The sequence below is a fragment of the Hipposideros armiger genome, unplaced genomic scaffold (assembly GCF_001890085.2).
Source record: "Hipposideros armiger isolate ML-2016 unplaced genomic scaffold, ASM189008v1 scaffold_1240, whole genome shotgun sequence".
Classification (NCBI taxonomy): Eukaryota; Metazoa; Chordata; class Mammalia; order Chiroptera; family Hipposideridae; genus Hipposideros; species Hipposideros armiger.
The window spans coordinates 1,240-22,675 of NW_017732590.1; the positions used below are offsets into that span (position 1 = coordinate 1,240).

The 21,436-nt window shown below is 53.1% G+C and overlaps 1 protein-coding gene across 5 annotated transcripts; it reads right to left on the reverse strand.

Moving 5' to 3' along the window:
- Positions 1-1,059: 1,059 nt before the first annotated feature.
- On the reverse strand, positions 1,060-21,124 carry CD244 (CD244 molecule). 5 transcript variants are annotated; one of them, XM_019633137.1, is made up of 9 exons: positions 20,876-21,124; positions 11,784-12,119; positions 11,424-11,699; positions 8,960-9,064; positions 8,502-8,569; positions 6,410-6,469; positions 4,718-4,783; positions 2,989-3,045; positions 1,060-1,953 (listed from the first exon to the last, which is right to left on the reverse strand). In XM_019633137.1, exons 1-9 carry the CDS (start codon positions 20,934-20,936, stop codon positions 1,873-1,875), a joined length of 1,110 nt encoding a protein of 369 aa, XP_019488682.1. In that variant the 5' UTR covers positions 20,937-21,124; the 3' UTR covers positions 1,060-1,872. The 5 variants fall into 5 exon arrangements, with proteins under 5 accessions (XP_019488682.1, XP_019488683.1, XP_019488680.1 ...); XM_019633138.1 differs by lacking the exon at positions 1,060-1,953 and having other exon boundaries at positions 6,410-6,576; XM_019633135.1 differs by lacking the exons at positions 1,060-1,953; positions 2,989-3,045; positions 4,718-4,783 and adding an exon at positions 20,194-20,326 and having other exon boundaries at positions 4,799-6,576; positions 20,876-20,958.
- Between the last annotated feature and the right edge of the window lie 312 nt (positions 21,125-21,436).

Consider the following 21,436-nt stretch of genomic DNA (forward strand, 5'->3'; position numbering starts at 1 on the left):
GTCTCCTTGTGGCAGAATGAGTTCTCCTGATGGTGTCCACGCAGCCAAAGTCCCCTGAGTGCTGACTCCGGCATCTGTGCCAACTTTGTCCTCAGGACAGCGCTCACCACAGCCCCTCCTGGCCTTTGCACCCCTGCTCCTCTCCAGACTCATGGTCCCCACCTCAGCTCAGGCCGGCAGCACCAGTTTCCTCCTGATCTTTCAGTGCATGAAAGAAACTGCAAACTGTTTGAAGCATTTTTCTCAGTCTTTTGAAATCTTGCTTCTAGGTGTATCCTGTATTTGGCTCAAATAAATTTTTATTAAAATTCTCTACATATTTAAACATTCTTATATCAACAGAGCCAAAATAATCTTTAAGTATCAGAAAGTAAAAAAGTACCAATAAAAAAAAATCGCACAGAGATGGAATTATGTCAAAGGAAAGCCTGAACCAATGGAAGTAGCTCTCCACAGCCACAGCCTCTGGGCCTCTAGGCGTCCTGGCTCCATTTGTTGCCTCATCGCTCAGACCATTCCTCATCTCAGATGCACCATCTCAAAACTCGGCCAAGGCCGGTCGGGTGTCGCTAGAGGGGACTGGACCTTCACACCAGCTTATAAACATCTGTTGAAATGAACCCAACAGATATTCTCACTGATAGACACAAAGATCTATGTAAAAGCCTGTCCACTGTAGTGTTTTTTTAAAATGAAACGCTGGAAATAACCTAAATGTCGATTTAGTTGTAGTCTGGTTGACTACATGATCGTATATCCATGCGATGGCAAACTCGGCCACTTTCGTAGAGAAAGGAACACAAACGCCACTGATATGTGCGGTGGGCTCTATGGTGCGTCGAAGAGTAGAAAGAAAAGTCCCAGACAGTGTGTGTCACATACAAGGCACATGTAACACAAGTGCACATGCGAGTATCATGAAGGTCAGTCAAGGGCAGTGCAACTTAGAGGCAGGAGGGCAGGGCTGAGGCCACGATTTCGGGGAGAGGAGAGATACGCTCGCTGCTCTTCTTCACGCAGACACGACGAAAAGAAAAGAAGTTCTTTGGGGGAAATATGGAAAGTTTGTATGAAAGGGGTATCTTAAGTACTTAAAACATGTCAAAAGAGTAATACACACATATGGCTTTCAAAATCCATCAGTACAAAAAAAAAATGCAGCTGGAACAACAGCGCAGTTCCCTCCCCAGAGGCAGCTGGACTCGAGGCCCGCGTGTTTCTGGGGATTTCACCACTCGGAGATGGGCTTGCTTGGTGCCATCTGCTCTCACTCCTGCCCACTCTCCCTTGTGACCAACTGGCCAGAGGAAAGTGGGCAGTTTCTTCTCTGTATTTGGGTGAAGCCCAGTGAGGCCCCTTGGAGAACCTGCCAGGGCTGAGGGCTGATTGGTCCACCTCACAGCGGGCTGTTTCTCTTCCTCCGGGTCACCATGATCTTTTCTTCCTCTTTGGAAGATGGGCCTGGGCAAGGGGAGGAGGGTCTAGAAGTGTGACCTTCCCAGGTTAGTGGGGAGGGGACACTAGTCACAGACTCGAAGGGCAGGGGGAGAGAATCTTGAGGGTAATGAGAACCCCCCACTGGAACACAGACCCTGGCAGTCTCCTGGTACCTGAGCTGGCTGTGCCATCTTTTGTGAACTAACCAACCTCTCCACCCTTCGTCCGGTTTGTAAGCTGACAGATATTATGTAACAGTCTTGCTCTTACAATGGCTGTTAGAAATCCTTTTCAAAACAAAATGCAGTCCGTGAACAAACTCCCGTGTCCTCCCCAGACTGGGGAGCATCGTGCAGAGACTCGGTGGTGCCCTCCGTCATGCTAACGCCCAGAGCTAACGCTGGTACGCAAGAGACGTGAGAGCAGTTGCAGCAGCTAGGAGTACACACGGAAGTTCTCAAGCTCCCTCTGGCTCAGGCGAGCAGGACCCTGGGCTTTGGGGTGTCTCCTTCCAACCTGCGGAACAGAAGAACTTCAGACCCTCCCACTAGAATGCTCCCACCCCAACCCCGTGGGCTGAGAAGTGTTATCCCCATGTTACAGATTAAGGACATGAAGCTCAGGTGGTGAAATAAATCACTTGGGGTCAACAACTCGTAATATCTAAGGAGGGGCTTGAATCCATCCTCTGGCTCCACTCGAGTGCTTCTGGGCCACACCATGTTTCTTCGTGACACCTGGATGGCCTCGGCCCAGTGTCCTCTGCCACCCTGGACTGTCCAGTTGGCTTTGATGTGGGGCTATGGCTGGAGCTCCAAGGACCCCAGCAGGCACCCATCCGCCCGTGTGCTTGTGACCAACGGCAGCTTCTTTATCAGACCACAAGGGGGAGGCCTGGGCACAGGGTGAGGCTAATGGGTGATGGGTGGGGTGCTCTCCCGACTTTATGGGTATGAGTGGAAAGTATAATTGTACTGACTTCATAGCATTCTGTGGGGATTAAATGAGATAATTCACATGAAGCCACTGGTAGGCTACCATATACATACTAATCCCTCATTAGATGATGAGTCCCGCCTTTCCATTCCCTAAAAGGTCTGAGAAAATCAATTCAGCCACCAGGTTCAGAGGCACCTTTGGAGAGTATTCATCCCAGCAGCTTAAGGTCATCTGTGTTCTGGAATGATTCCCAATTACTTGCTAACCCTAGAGAATCGTTTAGATTCACTTATCCTCCCTTCTCTGATCCCACCCCACCCCACACACACTTGGAAAAGACAGGTGTCCCGTGTGTGGCCCACAGCTAGGGAAATAGGCAGAGGACAGCCCCTTGTAAAAGCTCAGGCTCCCCAGTAAGAGTCAAACCACAACACGGTATGACCTTGGGTTAGACCTCACTCTCCTTGGACTCCTGTTTCTTCGTCTCCAAAATGATGATTTGGATTAGACAAACCCTGCAATTCTGAGACTCTGTGAATGACTTTTTCCTGAGTGTACAACGTCACGGCTATGCTATGGGCACTGAACCTTTCAGGAGTTCCCGAATCTCACCTCTTCGTAGATAGTGTTGTTAAAGGAAGGGCTGTGGTTCCTCTTCTTGGATCCAGGCTGGAAATTCAGGGGGTAAAGAGTACTTAACTTCAAGTTAAGAAATGCCCCCTCCTAAGTGATGTGAGAGGTGCCAAAGAGGCGAGGTGCCCAGAGCCTCCCTGAAGAATCCACAGTCAGAAGTGAGTAGACTCTCCTACCCCAGAGTAAACAATGCTGTTTACGTTCCAGAGAAGGCAAAACACATACTTGCCTGTGATGTGACAGCTCTGGACCAAAGTCAGAGTTCAGCATCCCACACCCACAGGCCCCTCAGACAAACCTGTTACAAACATTGCCTCAAACACGCATCTCTTCAACACACATACCCCCAGTGTGCGCAGCTCCGCCACACACATCCATACCAGCTCTGCACGCCTGAACACAGCAGGCTGGAGAGCCTGGAGTCAGAGGCAGGGCCCTCAGAGAAGGCCACTTGCTGGGCCGGCTGAGTGGCTCAGTTGGTTAAGAGCTCACTCAAGAGTGTGAGCTCTGAGCAACAGCGGTGCGATGCCCGGCCTGAGCTGAGCTGCCACTGAACTGCCAACAGGTGGCAGGATGGCTCAGCTAAAATAAAACAACAACCAAAAAAAAAGCGGCCACGTGCTGCCGTGTGGAATCTAAACACAAACGTCTCTCAGGAGAGAATCCAAGTTGAGTGAATTGCAAGGGGAGTGAATGAACAGTCTGAAATCCTGGCCTAACCCTCTCCCCCTTTTGCACAAACACATGACCCCCGCCTTGCTTTTGGTCAGCACTTCCACAGGAGGGCGCTCTCCCACCTCCGCGTGCTCCACGTGAAGACTGGATCCATGCCTGGATTCCAGCCCTGGGAGCACCCTTCTTCCCACCCGTTCCCCATGGACACCCAACCCCAAAGTTCTGGGTGCACGTAAGACCTGTGAGCTCAGCCTGGAGCATGATTCAAGGGGACCCTGATGGGTTGCCTCAGGCGAGAGGCCTCCACCATTCGCTGACTGGCCAGGACCTTGGTCTGTTTCCCTGACAGTCGGCGCTGGGTCTCTGGATCCAGTCTTCTCTGCAGCTCCTGGCTGCGTGCCCCTGGCCTCAGAAGCCTCTCCGTGGCTTTCACCACAGCCTCAGCTGGCTCCTCTCTGACTGTCCCCGCTGGCACAGAAACTCCAGAGACAACTTGAATCCGCGCTTTTCTTAGTCTCAGCCCTGCTCTCTCTCCAAATAGAACTTAAAAGGCATTTTCAAGTTGGCCCATTAACATTAAATACAGTCATTTAACACAAGCTATTCAGATACGCAGTGCAAGACAGCTCGCTCAGAAGTGCACACTACACACACACACACACACACACTCACACACATGCACGCATGCACTCGCACGCACACATGCACACACACACTCGCACGCACGCACGCACATGCACACTCACACGCTCACATGCTCACATGCACACGCACACGCACACGTTCACACACTCACATGCACTCGCACACGCGCACACACACACACGCACACTCACATGCTCACACGCTCACATGCACCCACACACGCACACACACACACATGCACACACGCACTCGCACACACGCACACTCACAGGCACTCACACACAAGCACACGCATGCACACACACATACACACATGCACACACACACATACACGCACACTCACGCACCCCTCCGGCCTCAGTAGCGCCCCCTGCAGACGGAGACTCACCTTCCGGGAAAACTGCACCATTGAATACAATGTATTTTCCATTACTTGTGACGTGGAAGCAGGACGCTAAGGAGAAGAGAAACAATCATTTCAGAAGCATTGGTCTAGCACAACCCTGGGGTCGGAGGTCGTTTCTTCATCCCACCCCCTCCAGCCTGCCCAGACAGGAGCTTTACATGTTGGTCAGAAGAACCCTGGACTGACCGGGAGGACAGACAACCGAGTGCTAGTCCCTTTCTGTCATACAGAGTTGCTACTTTTGGAGCACCGACTCTGCACGTGTGTTCTCCGCGCCCTTATCACACTCCCGCACGACGAGAGGACCGGAATTCGCCTCATTCTGCTGATGGGGCTCCGGAAGGGTGCAAAGCTCAAGTCAGGGCGTTCACAGCAGCAGCTCGTTGACACGCAGACTCTCCAGGGCTGTCTCCTCCACACCGCAATGCCCACCTTCCTTCTCTGGACCCAAGGCCAGAGGAGGAGTCTCATTCTCACAACATCTCAGCCTCAGACGAGCCCTTCCTTGCACTTATTTCAATGCCTCTTGTTGGAATTCAATGTGGCTAAAGCCAGACATCAATGGCTCTGCAGCCCTATGAGGTCCTTCAAGCTGACCCACCAGCAGTGAGTCACACACCTTAAGGAAGCAGGAGGGGGCAACACCCTGTCTGGGAATTCTCGATCTGCCGAGAGGCTGCCCCACCTCCACCCCCACCAACTTTCTCATCTTCTTCTCCCTTAAATTGCTTCCCTTCCTTCCTGCCCCTTCGCTTTGTCCTCTGTCTCCTTTTCTTGATCTTTCTCTGGGGACCATCACCTCCCCCCAAGGATTCTTTGTCCTGCAGCTACACCACCAAGCTGAGGCGGTTGCTGCTTCAGGTCTTAAAAAAATAAAATAAAATAAAAATTCATTTTTATCAGAAATTTCTCTGCATTGCCCACCAGAAGGCAGTGTTTCCCTGGAAAGAGAAGCCCAGCCGGGTTATCAATAGTGTCATCTCAGCTGCCAATATTAAAGGATGCTTCTCCAGTTTATGGGTAAATTTCCACCCCCTCCCCCCCAGAATGTTACAGAGTGGGTGCGGCAGGCAGACTGGAGACCGGGCTTGCCCTGAGCTACGCGGCCCTGAGCACATTAGTCAGCCTCTGAGTCGGCTTCCTCGTTTGCAAACTGAGGTTTGCATTAGACCTACTTCATGAGACTCTGACGTAAGCTTCATTTAACAAGATGGACATTGTAAGTACTGTAAGTACTTACTACATGTTACCGTCAGGTCACTCAAGGATACAAGAAAACAACACAGATCCTTTCTGTCCTGAAAACAGGTATAATAGGGGGTGGAGATGAAAGGGCAAGGACTGGGCTCTGGGAGCCGCGAGGAGGGGAAACAGCACCCCAGTTCCCTGACAGGTCCCCTCTCCTGCCAACTGCCTCTGTGCCCCGCCTGCTGCCAGCCCAGAAGGAGGAGCCGGCCTGCACCAGACTTCCCAGCTCTGCTCAGCGCTGTGAGGACACTCCAGGCCCACGCTGGTCCTTCCAACCAGCTCCATGCAGCTGAAGCAAAGCCGTCTTCAGGGCTCCAGGAGCCCCAGGGTCTTACTCTGCCATTGAAGAGTGTGAATTTGGAGGAGAGGGGGCTGAGGAAGCCTCCTAGACAGGCGTGGACTGAATTCGGGAAGCCACAGTGATACCTGGGACTGGATCCTGGAGTAGATGGTGGTCCCTTCTCCGGGGGGACTCTGCTGCTGCTCCTGCACGACACATAGTAAAGGAACATGCGATATAGGCAGATAGCTGGTCCGTGCAGACCGGGGTCAAGTCGGGGGACACAGCGCAAAGCAGAGGGGCCCCTGGGAGCCTGGGAGGGAGGACAGGGGGCAGAAAGAGCAACTCACAAGGCAGCAGTTAGTGCCGGGAGTGAGGAGCCGCCCAGGTGTGACGCGATTGCAACCCTGGCCAAGGCGCTCATCACTTGATTCACTTGGTGACTTAAAGACTTGCCTTTGCTGACTGCTTGACTACATTAGCCACTGACAATGGCACTGCGCTCTGAGGAGGGCTGTGATCTGAGCCTTACCTCAGGGCACTGAAATTCAGAGGCTTTCAGTGTTTTAAAGCCTCCTCTCTAGATCCAGCCTGGGTGGGCGGCTTGCCCTTGGCCTGAAGTAGCCCCTGGGCAGCTGTGGTACTAGGTGAAGCCCTGGAAAGGCAGTGCCCGCCTCTTCTCAGTCCTGTCCCACAGGAGATTAAGGGTGGAAATATTTCATTGCCGGGACGGGCTCTGGTGGGCCACCAGGGCGCACTGCACGAGGAAGCAGCTCAGACGAGCAGACAAGCACCAGCTGTCCGTGGAGGTGGGAGAGTCGTGGCATCCGGCAAGAAACAGCAGTTCGTTGTTTTTCTCTTCTGCCCAGACCTAAGTGAGGTGTCTCCAGCAAGGTCAGAGCTGGGCCCTCAGTGAGACCACAGGACTTTGGACAGAAGCATGGGGACAGTCGGCAGAGCCCAGGAGGGGGGAAGCGTGGAGGAAGAGCACCCAACTCAGAAGCAGGCTAAGGGGCCTGGGTCCCCAACAGTGTTTTCACTCTAAAGAATGGTTCTCCCCTGGAGTCCCCTTCGTTTTTCCACTCTAGTCATCTTCTAGGGCAGTGGGGAGGGGGGGCGGTTTAGCAAGCATTTGGACATCAGTGGCTGCAGGTCGATACACTTGCTCTTATGAATTTGAACCAGAGTCAGGAACTGATGGAAGAAACAGTCTCCTGTTGTTTTTCACACCCCAATACCCACTGTTGGGGCGAGGAACCGGGCTGAGGGGTGGCCCTGACTCCCAGTTCCTGCCAAGCCCAGACCTGACGCAAGGTGCCTCTGTTCTACACAGCCTCCAGGGCCTCACGTGTGTGACCAGGACAGAAGCCCCACCACCGTGACTTCCCGCCTCCCATCCTCAGGCCAAGCGCCAGGAATCGGGGTGGGAAGAGGGGTTTCCCCGCACACCACTGTCACCACCTGGCAGTGCAGTGGGCACTGCCTTTCCCCTACGCCTGTCACATCCTGCCCTGCTCAGGGGCAGAGCAGTGGGGGCACCCTGCAGCCCCTCTGGAGTGTACACCTCTGGCCAACATGGGATGGCCACCGCCTGCCAAGGCTGACTGGCAGACAGGTGCCCCGAGACGCTGGCTCCGGCTCATGACCTTCGTGCTAAATCAGTTCCTCTTGGCAGCCCCTCATCCAGCTCCGGCCTCTTCTTCCCCAAACAGGGTGAACACAGAGCGCTGAGCAGCTACAGCTCTGTCGTACTGTGGCTGGCACGCTCTCCAGCCCGGCACCCTCTGCAGCCTGGGCAATGATCAAGGGACCCACAAAAGGAAATTGGATTTGCAGGGACATGGGAATCTGTGGTCAGACACAAAACATAAGAAGGTTGGACTTGTCCTTGGATGCAGACCAGCTGGCGAGGCTGGGGGGAACAGAGGACAAGGTGCCGTGGGGAGGCGGGAGCAGCGTACTGCCCTCTGCTACTGATTCCTGCTGTGCCCAGCCCTGCTCAACAGGTGCAACCCTGCACCCCAGGCCCCTGTGCCCTTTTCATCTTCTCTCTCGCGTTTCCTGTTTCCCCAAGGCCACAGCTATGGGCCTCACGGGGCAGAGATCCATGGGGAGGCTGAGGACCGCTTTGAGAGGACAATTGCCTGGTTCTCTCTTTCCCCTTGGTCTGAATGGCTATCCTCCCATGAGCATTTTTCAGACCAGCTGAGAGAAACCCCAGCCCGCAGGGCGCCATACGTGATTTCTCCTGACTGGCAAGTTGTGGACTTGTTCGTAAATTGTCAGAACTTCCTCTGGGCTGGGCTCTGTGAGAAGAAAAAAACCAAATAGAGCTGCAGTGACCTCCACAGGGCATCCTGCCCAGTTGTCTGCTGCCAGCAGTGCCGCGTTCATCCCAGATGGCCAAGACCTTGAGAAAGTTCTGGAAAGGGAGCAGGTCAGTGCTGTTCCCAGAGCACCCAAAACCTCAGGGCAGCAACCACCCCGGCAGGCCTCCCCGTGGCCTGTGTCCCAAACCAGCCACCTGCACATTGGGGATCACACTATGAACACGTGGGGGCCACCGCAGAAGGTGAGAACTCAGAGAAAGGCCCAGCAGCCATCTCTCCCATGTGCACACAGCCCAGCGCACCCAGGCACGGCTGCCGGGGCTGTCACCTCGGGGCAGCAGCTCCTCTTAGGGGCCCTCCACTTACGTAACTGCTTCCTCTTCCTTCTGTGCACAAAGAAGCAGCCGAGGACGCTGAGGGACAGTGTGACGAGAAGCACGACGGTCACCAGGAAGAGCAGGAAGCTGAAATCTAAGGGACAAGGAAGGCACGAGGCCTGATTCCCACCTGTCCACTGCAGGGGCCGTCCCCAAGCCCACAGCGCTCTCTGCAGTCCTCACACCCTGTGACTTCAGTCAAGGCTGGCTCCCTGCTCAGTGCTCAGGGCGTGGGTGTGGTGTCTGACGGGCGTGGCTGCGGTTCTGCCTCTCTACACACTGTGCCCTTGGGCACCAGCGTAACCTCTCTGAGCCAGTTTTCTCACTTTAAAAAGGGACATGTGTGATGATGTCAACATAGGGCTTAATCACAGGACCTAACAGACACAAACCACCTGGCACAGTAAAAGTAAACGCTACAACTACCCATCAACAGACACTTACAGCATTCCTGAAGCAGGGCCCAGCTGGGCCCCCTGTGCTCAGAATGCCTTTGGGGTGCCCTGCCTCCATCCAGGTGGGCTTCACACCCCCTGTGGCTGAGCTAAGTCTGCCTCCTGGATGTCCTGTCCTGGTTCAGTTCCTTATCTTAGAAGTTCACCTTGTAGATGCTTGCTAATCCCAAACTCTATCCCTTAGCATTTTCCCAAGTTACTCTCCCAACACTGGCTCCACAAGAGATATGATGACAGAGGGGGGCATCATGAGAAGGAGAGCAGACCTGGGGACGTCATGCAGCCTCTGGAGGAATGCCTGATTTTCCCTTAAATACCCCAGCTGGTTTGAGAATGGGAAGGCAGTTTTGGGAGGTGTTAACCCGCTGCCTTCTCAGACGTCCGGTGCTCTGATAATAAATGCTTATCTTATGACCCAACTCCTGTGTTGGTCTGTTGGCTGAGCAGCTGTGGCCCAGACTGGTTTGGCCTCCGGTTGTATACCTACTTTGTGCCAGGCACGTCTCACACTTCACCCTCCTGCCTTCAGCACTCTTGCTCATGTGAACTTCTACGTGTAACGTTGGTGTCGCCATATATGACCCAATCACGTATTCCAGATGCCGGCTGACTGGGCTCCTTACAAGTATTATCTCATTTAATCTTAACAGTACTGTTAGGTGTTTATTATCACCACTCACATTTTACCAAAGAGAAAAACTGAGGCTCAGAGAGGTTTATCAATCTGCCTGAAATCACACAGCTGTGCATGATGAGGCTATGGCTGACATAACCCAAATGTAAGGTTGACGTTTGGTGATCAATACGGTAACTAAACTTAGCTGGTTAGCAGTTTGATCCATCCTGATACTAAGCTGTTTCCTCTGTTTCTCTTCCCACTGACTACCTGAAGAACTCTGTTTGTTCCCTTTGTTTAACCCCATACCCTGTTAATTAACACACATACTAACCTGAAAAGAGCATCTTCTTTAATCCTCAAGCAACCGGACTTCTTGACCAATATCACAACTCCCTAGCAGTTTTTGCACAGATGGCCGTGGACAATGATATTTAACGTAACATTAAGGCAGACCTGAGGACTCAGAGTAAGCCACCAGATCCTTCTCAACTACTAGCCCAGAGACTTGTCTTTGTTCTTTCCTACCCACCCGCCTATAAAACCTCTGGTGCATTTTGTCTGTGGGAAGGTGGGTTTCAGACTGGAGTCTGCCATCTTCCCTAGCTGCCGGCATCTAGAATAAAGGACGCTTTTCTCCTCACCAACCCTGTCACTCTAGTTTTTTGGACTCTTGCACAGCAAGCGGCAACGAACCTGAGTTCGGTAACACACATTGCTACAGCTTGCTCATTTCTTGTTGCCCATGAGAACTCAGCTTGTAGTCCCTAGCTGGCTGTAAGTTCCTTAGGACAGGGACTGCAGGTTACCTTTTCCCTGTGATGCTCAGGCTGATGGCACATAAGCCTTAATTTATCCAATACAAAGTGGTGCGAAATTAACTCAGGGTAACTCTCAGGACAAGCACAAGCAGTAAACCAAGAACCATTCCAGGTACCTTGCGATCAGGGTTCAATACTACCCCATCACCCAGGATACCATGTACAGTGAAGTCAGCTCTTGGGGAACTATATGGCTTTGGGGGGGAAGGGTTGTCACTTGAGAGAAGGAAGCAAGTCACCATGAGTCTCTCAGGAGGAGGAAATAGTGATCAGCAGCCAGGGTGGGGCTGTGACTCACCAAACAGCTACGCATTTCCCCACGTGAAGGAAATACTCCCATCGCCCAGAAGGAGATTCCTGATGGGGATAAAATTCTTCCCAGACTAAGAGAGGCCTGGCTGTACAGGAAGCATGTGCCAGAGGCCAGGACCCCCTGAGGAAGGGCCAGGGCACTGGGAGGCAGCCACGGGCTCTCACGCCCCGTCCGTCTGGCACATGCACCTGACCGTGGGGTCCGACACCTTCAGCCCCCGTTGTCGTTGCCCAAAGCGCTGCACTTACTCTGCTGGGCACTCAGGCAGCCCTGAGTGAGTCTGAGCGTCTGGCTGTCCCAGCTGACAGGGTTGCTGACATTGCAAGTATAGGTGTGCATGTCTTTGGGGTCAATTCGCTCTTCCAGTATGCTAAGGTTCCTCGCTGTCTGGATCAGGTCACTCCCTCTATACCAGGCATAGCTCACATTGCCACCTCTGGAGACCGAGCAGGACAGAGTCACTTGGCACACCCCTCTGTCCAGGGCTCCCCACTGCTCCAGCAGGCGGGGCTTCCCGACATGATCTGCAAGCAGAGACTGTGATCAGGAAGGTGCTGGAAACACGAGCCCTGCAGGGGTGGGGGCGGGCAGCTGTTCTGGGCTCTCACCAAACACAGAAACACAGAACTTGTGGGTCGAAACCTCCCCGAATATGTTGGTGACCTCCAGGCTGTAGAGGCCACTGTCCTGCAGCTGAGTGGCATTGATGAGAAGAGTTAGGTCTTTAGTCATGAAACTGAATCTATTGTTGGAATTATTAGAAACCCAGTTTACAGGGTCCGACTCAGATGCATTCTTCCACTCGAGTATCACACGCATTCCTGGCTCTGAGTGCAGCCGCACCTTCCACTCCACAGAACCTGACATCATCTGTGTGCTGCGGGGCCGTAGCCAGAGAGGGGTTCCTGCCAGTGCAACCTCACAGTCGACCGGGGCCAAGGCTTCTAGGAAAGAGACACCAGGCTGCAGGAGGCAGGAAGGGCGTCAGGCGGGCAGCTGGACGCCACTCCCCTGGGGCACGTCTGAGGAGCCCAGAGCCTCAGAGAACCTGAATGTGCACATTCTTCATCTGCCTCTGCTTCTCTCCAAGTTCTGAGGAAGCCCACAGACCCACCGGAGCAGCGAAACTCTCCCGAATACTTACTCTGAGACAGGCGGGGGTTAAATTCGACTGCTTGACTATTTCCCCTCACAGTGACCCTCTGAGATTCTTGCCCCCACTTTACAGCTGAGGAAACATTTAGAAAGAACTTCCAGGGCCGGCCGAGTGGCGCGTTGGTTAAGAACAGGCTTGGGACGCCAGAGGGCCCCGGTTCGGATCCCACATATGAGGGCCAGTGACACTGCCCTCCACAGCTAAGATGCTGAACAACAGCTCGACCTGGAGCTGGGCTGCCGTGAGTCACCGGCGACGGAGTAGGCTGCAGCCCCTGCTGCAGTGGGTTGCCATGGGCTACCGTGTGTAGCCAGCAGCCAGCGTGAGCGGCCAGCAGCCGCAGTGAGCAGCAGTCCAGAAGCCGGCGACTGATCTGCCTCGCCCGGGAAGAGCGCAATGATGGTGCCAACTTGGGCCAGTGAAGCGATGTCCTCCACAACTAGACTGAAGAACAAAAGGACAGCAACTTGTCTGTTCCCCTTCCCCCCAAATCCCCAGCATTGTTCCCATCCCCCCAATTAGCCAATAATAAAAAAAAAAAGAAAGAACTTCCAAGTAACTACCCCAAGCTACCCAGTAACAAAGAGAAGCTTGACAGCCAGTCCGTTTGGCTTAACTATTAACTACCGTGTTACAAATAAGCATCGATGTGATGCAGGCCCCTCCCGGCAGCACTGAGGCCACCACTAGTGGCCAGCGGTGACCGCTGGAAGCTCCGAGTGGTCAGGCCCAGTGGGACTAACACTCAAGCTGCACTCAGTACGCCTCCCTCTGTCCTCTCTGATCCTGAGCTGGATTCAGGATCCTCTCATAGAACTTGGCACATCCAAGTGTGTTCATTACTCATTAATGTTTGCCAGTTTTTAAGTCACTGGAAAGTCCCCACAAGGATTGCCCCCTAGGAAAAAAATTGAAAAGAAAAACACACGCTGCCCAGGCAGGAATATCGCAGCACGTCCCTCTCTGGGGATCGAGATGGCCATCAATGTACACGAGGGTGTGACACAGCGCTGCTTGTCGCTGCCCACCTTAAGCCCCAGCCCTACAGCTGTGGAGAAAAGTGGGTGCTCCTGTTTGGGGCGTGGCCAGGAAATAAAAGTGTGGATGGTTGTGGGGAGTCAAGGAGGACTCAGGAGGGAGCAGGTGGGGCAGCTGCACAAACAGACCAGCTGCAATGGAGGCTGAGAACAGCGATGGGGAGAGGGATTTGTAGATGTCCATATGCATGATAAACAATCTCTATGGCCACACCTTCACCCTGGCATTTCCTCAAGGCACCAGGGAAACAGCTTAAGCACCTGTAATTACTATTGGTTGATAGAAGATGTTCCTTTGATCGCGACACTCTTTGATCGCGATGAATAAGTAAAACACTTATTCATATTCATATCCCATGGCTTGAATTGGATCTGCCTGGGACCAAACCAAAAGCAGAGACTGCATTCTTCTCAGGGTCTGTCCCGTGGTCTCCGTACAGTATGTGACAGCAGGCCACCAAACCACCAAGCACTGCGCCAAGACGCTGAGGACAAAGGTGAGTGGGAAAATACCTACTGAACCTACAAAAAGGACAAATACTGTCGTTATCGATTACTCAGTCCTTTCTGAGACCCCACTGTCACCAGAGCCCCGAAGAGTCAGGACCTCTTCATGCACAAGACACGGTCCCTTACTCCAGAGAATTTGGGGCCTGGAAACAGATCACACTTTTATTCCATGGCTGAGGTAAATACTCACCTAAGGAATTGTAATTCTGATCATGGAAGACCAGATTAAGACATGCTAACCAGGGCTCCCACTGAGAATAACCAGGAAAAAAGGGGGGGAAATACAACAGCATGTTGTTAAAGAGATCAGAGAGATAATAAAACACTGAGATATTATGGGCCAAGGTCTGAACAAAGGAACCCAGAGAGGTGAGACGAGCATTTTTTACTGTAAGGAGCTAAGAGAACGTGGACTGCAGGGACCCCTGGGAGGAAGTGGATGTACCTAAAACCCACCAGACTTGGGGTTGGTAACATAAATGGCTGCACACAACAGTAACAGTGAACAAGACACAGACCAGCTCTAACAGAAACTGAAGCCCAAATTTGAGTCATCTCTACCCTGAATCAGATTAAAGTGATCTGTAATCTCTAGTATTTCTAACCTGGCTGCTTACTAGAGGTAAATATAAGTTATCCCTGGAGGAAAATAACATCGACCAGAGCATTAAATTATTTTTAACATTTTTCATATACAATGTACAAAATGAAACAAAAAATAATCAGGCATAACAAGAGGAAACATGTCCAAACACCAAAGGAAAAAATAAGTCATAGAAACAGACCCAAGGGGCATCTAGATAACAGAGGTGTTAGTTATACTCTTCAAAGTACTCATGTTTAATATGCTCAAGGAAATAAAACAGAAGTTTGGGAATTCTAGCAAAGAACTAGTGTGACAGACTGCAGACATGGTCACTCCCCTTGTGGCGGTGCTTTGAGCCCCTCCCGTCATCCGGACATGGGGGAACTGCCCACCTCTCATCACAGGCTGGCCTTCTCGATAAAATCGCATCGTGCCAGTTCTAAGCTGAGGTCTGCAGAGGCGTCGAACATTTCTGCTTGTCTCTTGGAACCTTATGTGGCTGACTTGTGAGCAAGCCTAAGCTGGAGTATAAAAGACACACGGAAGAAAGACAAAAGAGGGAAAACTCAATGGTTTTCCAACAGGTTTTTAACTGTGAGGATAGCCAGCTAAGAGTGGAAAGTCAGCAGAAAAGGAACAGAGAAGGCAGAGCAGAGATGTCCGCGAGGGCTGAGCAGGCCCTGGACGGCCCGCCGCCTTACGCAGCGATGCCCAGAGCGCGGGGGAGCTCCAGCCAAGGAGAGGAGGGCAGCTCGGAGCAGACGTGCGTGTGGTCATCGATGGGGCAGGTGGGGGGCTGGCGGAAGCTGACGATGCCGCCATTTTTTTGGAGAAGGAGGGGGAAGCTGGTGGAGGCCGTGATGGTAGAACAGGACCTTGCAGACATGGTGACAGTTTGGAGTCACTTCTGTGAGGAATGGGTCGGAGACCAGGGTTTCCGGGACACAGGGGGTCCAGCTGAGAATGGAGGCTGTGAGCCTGTCCTTGCTCTTGGTGGTTGAATTTTCTTCTGCGGCCTCAACAGTCCAGTGTGAGGACGGAGGAGGGGGCCGGAGTGAGGGGGGACGGGGTGCTGAGGGATGGTGCTGTGTGCTGGGTACTGAGGCTGCCATGAAAAGGCCCCAGCCTGTCCCACAGGGGTGTGTGTGACAAACGGAAAGAAAAGAAGTGCCCGCATTAAAACTTCCACGCGGTTCTCACGCTCAGTGAGAGATGGAGGAGCCCGACAGCAGCGCTACATGGTTAAGAGGGGCGAGGCCACAGCACACCCCCAGGACTGCTGCTAGGCAGCCTCAGGGCCCCTCTTCCTGTGGTTAAGAATGAATGGGGTGAACTGGTAGTTGGGGTTAACTGCAGCCACAGGCCCAGGACAGGTGAACAAGTGGTCTCTGCAGGGGAGCATGGGCAGCCTGCTGGAGGGTGGTCCAGGAGACAGCCTGGTCCCTCACTGAGTCCCTCTTGCCCCGAGCCTGGCTGCAGCTGCTGCAGCCCTCAAAGCCACAGTCAGTTCAACTTTCTCCGAACTGGACCTGCTGGTCGGAGGAGAGCCGCAGCCTGAGAGCCCGGAAGAGGGGCAGGGAGGCGTCGCAGAGCAGTGTAACTCCTCCAGCCTTCTAAAGGATGTTGAGGTTTTCTCAGCTCAGCTTAGGCCACCAGGCTTGACATGAGGGTGACAGAAGGGGCTCCTGCTGGGGACTTAGCACACAGAGCCCAGTAGAGTCCAAAAGTGCTGGAGCAGGCTGGGCCCCGGCCCACACGAAACCCTAAAAAGTGACCTCCAGAGCCCACGCCCCACACTGGGGGCTGCATACTGACCACGCTGGCTCCTCTGCTCAAGCAATGCAGCCCCCTTCCCACTGGCAAACCTACCCACCCACGTCCCCGTCCTTTTGTCAGTCAACTGAATCATGTCACTTCTATGTGACACTGTCTTTCTCCGAGGTAACAAGTGCTTTTGCCTTTCATGGCTCCACTCAGACCCTGTGTTTCCTCTGCTTCTGTGCAGGCTGCCCCCTCGCTTACACTGTCCTCCTCCCTTCTGCTCGACTCTTGTTTATCCTTCAGGGCCACTTCCCCAGTGTCCGCACCTAAAAGGAATCTCATTTTCTTAGCTCCCCGTGTACTCGCTTGCCTATGAGTGACTCTCAGCATTTTCTGTGTTCCCTTGCAGTTACTATGATACACGACTGTTTTCCTCTGTCTGAAAGACTCTTACAAATAGAACCAACATCTTCTTTTACATGTTTGTCCCCACAAAGTCTTGCCTAGTTCTGGGAACATAAGGGCTGATGAGGCTGTTTAGCGAACTGTCTAATCAGTTGACTCGCAGAGTGCATCTCGGTTAACTTCCGGAAAACACTCTAATGGAGGAATTCCTCGCGGAGGCCACCTTGATGTGGTGCCCTGGGCACTGACTGGCCTCTGCCTTACAGGGTTCACGCCCCTTCAGGCCCTCAGGACAAAAGGCTCACACGGCGTTAAAACGGAAGACCTGCAGTGACTCAAAGTTTCCTCAACAGTAGAATGGGGGAATAAGCTATCGAATAGTCACACGATGAAATATTACACAGCCGTGAAAATGATCAGCCAGACAATACCACAGATGCTGAGCAAAATGAGGCAAACAGAAGCGCACCCACCATATGACTCCACTTAAACACGGCAAAACTAACCTGTGACGACGTCAGAGGTCAGAAAAGGGACCATGAAAAAAAAAGAAAAAAAAAAGAGAGAAGGGACTGTGCTTACGGGAGAATGAGGAGGAAACGGTGGGAGGAAGCACGTGGTGTGGACAGAGCTGTCTTCAACGAGCAGCCACTCAGAGACCCACATTAGCGTCTCATGCACTTTTCTGTATGACACACCTCAGTAATACAGGTTTATGACGATGGCCTGGCCACCCCTAGAGTGACTGTCACAGAACCGGGCTCCTGCAGGGTGGCCGAGCTGAGTCCCAGGTTGTCTCTGTGCCCAGCTGCTTCTTCACTGACGTGCTGTGTTGGGAAGAGGGAGCCCGACCACCCCGCCTTCTCAGAACTTGCCTGGGTCCCAGCAAGAGCAGCGGCAATCAGACCTCTCCCTGGGAAGTGAGTGTCAACGTCGGCCCCCCTCAGGGCCGTCCCCCATGCTGCCGGCGCCATCTCTGTGCCCGCAGCCCCGGGCATTCACAGCCTCCAGTGTGTCCTTTGGGGTTTCCTCAGAATGCACAGCCAAGGCCTGGCTGTGAGGTCCATGGTGCAGGGCCTCTCTTGTGGGCCGTGATGTGAAGGTCGTTGCTGTCCAACTCTTCTGACCCCCAGATCATCCCAATCTGCATGAGACGCTTGAAAATAGCTCATTCACTCACTCAACTGACATGATCCGAGCACCTGCTGGGCTTGGTGTACATGAGTCACAGCTGGAATGACCCGGTAATCGCGTGGCGACGTCAGCGACGGGAACGGGAGCTGTGCAACTACCCCGAGTCCTCAGTGCCTGCCCAGCGTCTGGCACGGAGCTGCCCACACATGCCCGGGGACGGGGACAGACAGGGAGGTGATATTGTGAGAACAGTAAGAATATTTTACATTATGATAATACATGTTCCTTTATGTTAAAAATGTTGGAGGCTCCCTGAGAACCTGGGTAGGGTAACGAGGAACCCTCAGGAAGAGCCACATTGAACGTCCACATCTTATCTCTTTCCACTCAATTAATTACGCAGCGAACGGTCACTGAATAGTCTCTCTATTGCCTCTGATGATACAATTCAGTGACATAAATATCTGTCCTGCCTCCAAAGAGCCAAATAACATGAGCGCTCACCTGGGGGACTTGTTAGGCCTCGACATTTTCCTAAGCACTTTCTACACCACATCCCCCGCCAACCCTGCAGGCCCCTACGCAGCAGGCACCGTGCTGAGCTCATTTTCCCATGAAAAGATGGAAGGCAGGGTTAGTTGAAGGTCTCAAGGCTGCGAGGCAGCACGAGCTCACACGTCTGGAACAGCACACAGATAAGCTCACTTTATTCCCTGGGCTACTTAAAGTATTCTTTTATTCCGAAATATTAACTTAGAGTCTGTTTGTGCCAGAGACTGTTCGAGATACTAAACACCAGCCGTGAGCAAACCAGACAAAAGCCCAGGCCTGAAGGACCTGACTCTCTGGTGACATAAAGAGGAGTCTGGGAGACAGAAAACAAACAAGCAAACAGGATGGAATGTGACCTCCAGAGGGACAGGCGGGGCAGGGGTGGGGCCCGGGTGGTGGTGTTTGCGCTGACCACAGAGGGGTAGAGGGAGCAAGCTACGTGGAAGGGGAGGGTGCTGAGTGCTGGGGACCGGGGACAGCCGGCCCAACGGCCCGTGTGGCTGAAACGCAGTGAGAAAAGTGGAAGGACACGTCAGGAGGCCCACACTTCTGTAAAATGTGGGGCTTGGACTGTGTGGAGTGAGAAGCTTTTGGAAGGCTTCTGCAAAACTGGACAGTGACGTGAGCCTCTCACATTATCTCACACATATCAAATTCTTCAATAAGCCAAGTTTTTAAGAAAAAGTTTCACCTTCAGCACTTCTGATGGGACTGACAAAGAACATCATCGCTTTTGCAGTATTCCTGCCAAAAATGCATGACCCAAACGAATCACCTGCGGAAACGTCTGACAGACCCAGAATGAGGGGCCCTCCCCCAGAACTGCTGCCCTTTGCTCCAAAACGACAGCGACACAACACCGGGAAAGCCTGGAGATCACAGAGGCGTAAAAACACAGAACGGCTGAGTCTAACACAGGAGCCTGATTGGATTCTGGGTAGGAAAAAATAAAGCCATAAAGCACGTTACTGGGACAACTGGCAACACTTGAACGTGGACTGTGCGCTCGATCGTGTCGGGGTTGACTAGGCCTGATCGTTGTGCGGATGTGGTATGATATGCAAGCATCCTTTCTTAGAGGATATGCGCTAAAACATTTAAGAGAGAAGGGGCATTACTCTCAAATGGTTCAACAAAAATCATCATTCATTATACACACATACATATATACGGAGAGAACACGAAAGAAACAGATGTGATAAAAAGTTAACAACTGTAGGCAGCCATTTGGCTCAAGTGGTTAGAGCATGGGTTCATAACAGCAAGGTTGCCGGTTTGATTCCCACATGGGCCAGTGAGCTGCGCCTTCCACAACTACATTGAAGACAACGACTTGACTTGGAGCTGATGGGTCTTGGAAAAACGCACTGTTCCCCAATAAAATTTAAAAAAAAAGTTAACAACTGTGAATCTAGGTGAAGGGAATACAAGAATTTTTGGTACCATTCTTGCAATTTCTCTGCACCTCTGAAATTATTTTAAATTAAAATGTTTAAAAATTAAAACAAACAAACAGAGCAGTTTCAGTCGCTTTGGCCAGGCCAGCCGCACAGACAGAGTATGTAGCAGGAAGAGGAACCAGTCCCCTCAGACAAAGTCCAGCCGTCACATGCCCCAGGAATCCCTCTCCCAGCCCCCTGCACAGCAGCCAACAACAGGGCTGGAGCCTGGACTCAGGGTGCAGGGACCATCCTGTCACACGGGCTCAAAATCTCAGCCTCAACCTTCTGTCACTCTCAGCACCAAAGCCTGGTGCCAAATGCTGTCAGCCCTACCTCAGCTTTCTAACAGGCCCTGGGCAAACACCTCCCTTTACACCCAAGTGTGCCCACCTCTCACGCCACCCCACCCATGGTGCCTCTCCAAGAGTTACTAACCGAAAAATGCTGGCTCCAAGTCTCAAAGCACCCTGGAGCCCAGGGCTGGAGGAAGAGGGGCAGTGCCCTGGGAGGAGGGCCCCACACAGCACACATCAGCTGTCCTGGTACCCAGCTGGCAGTTTTGGGTTTGCTGTGGGGCGTCCAGCCTGTTATTGTCTCTCTCTCTCCCCTTCCCTGTCCCCTGACCTCAGCCAACCTCTCCCCAATAATTCTCAGGCTCCTGTGGCTTTGTGACCGGAGGTCCTGGAGGACTAGGGGCCCCGGCTGCAGAAAAGCCTGCGTCCTGCTCAGCTCTCCTGCCTCAGGGAGCAGCGGGGCTTACTCGGGCAACCCAGACCCAGGGCCACTCTTCCTCGCTGCTAGCAATCCCACAGAATCAGGGCATTCCCTCAGTCCTCACAGCCAGCAGGAAGGACACACTCCCCACCCCACGCAGAAGGTAAACTGAAGTCAGAGGAAACCAATCGCCTTGCCCGAGGCTGCCTGGGTTGCTGACTGGCACAGGCAGTGAGCCTCTCAGGGCTTCCTTCCCCAAATCCACTGCCAACCTGTCCAGACCTGTTAGGGGCTGCTCGAGTCACAGATCCAGGTGACCACGTAAGCAGCTCGGTCTGGAGGCTCTGGGTGCTGACCTCCCCATGGGCCGCGGCCCCACCCCAGGCCAGGCCAGGCCCCTTACCTTGACCCTGAGGCCCATTAAGGAGCAGGAGGAGTGTGAGGGTGAGAGCTTGCCCCAACATCCCACAGGACACGGGGTCAGCCTGGCTGTCTCCCAGCGGACGGATGGCTCTCTGTGTGCACAGGCTCAGCAGCCACCAGGCACAGGGACAGTGGGGAGAGCTGCCTCGCTACCTGTCTGGCCACAATTTCCTCAACTCGGCTGTTTTCACTGAGAACTGACAAGGCTGCTAAGATAGCCCAGAGCCTATTGGGGTCTGACAGTTCTCAGCAACGGAACTTGCAAAGTTGGCCTCAAGTGGGCGGGTACCGGGGGTGCACAGTGACTCATAACCAGCTTCAAACCAGCTTGTCCCTCACTCTAGCCCAGCCCAGCCAGTGCCTTTGTCCAAAGTGCAGAAACCCACAAAATGTCCCAGTTCTCTTCATCCCACTAGCAGTATGGAGAAACCTACATGGGGACCAGCCATTATCCTGGACTCTCATTCCAACAGACATTGTGAAGGGGGAGGGGGACAGTGTGGGCTGACACGCGGAGCCCGAGCTGAGCGGATGCAGCGTT

Bases quoted from the DNA above. Each gene is read 5' to 3' on its own strand.
- CD244 (XM_019633134.1), bottom strand. From the start codon at position 20,936: ATGTTGGGGCAAGCTCTCACCCTCACACTCCTCCTGCTCCTTAATGGG. The intron at 8,570-8,959 runs GTAAGTGGAGGG...TTCTTCTCACAG, and splicing joins AAGGAAGAGGAAGCAGTTAC to AGCCCAGCCCAGAGGAAGTT. The intron at 6,577-8,501 runs GTATGGCGCCCT...CCTCCCTCCCAG, and splicing joins TGCCAGTCAGGAGAAATCAC to GCTCCCAGGGGCCCCTCTGC.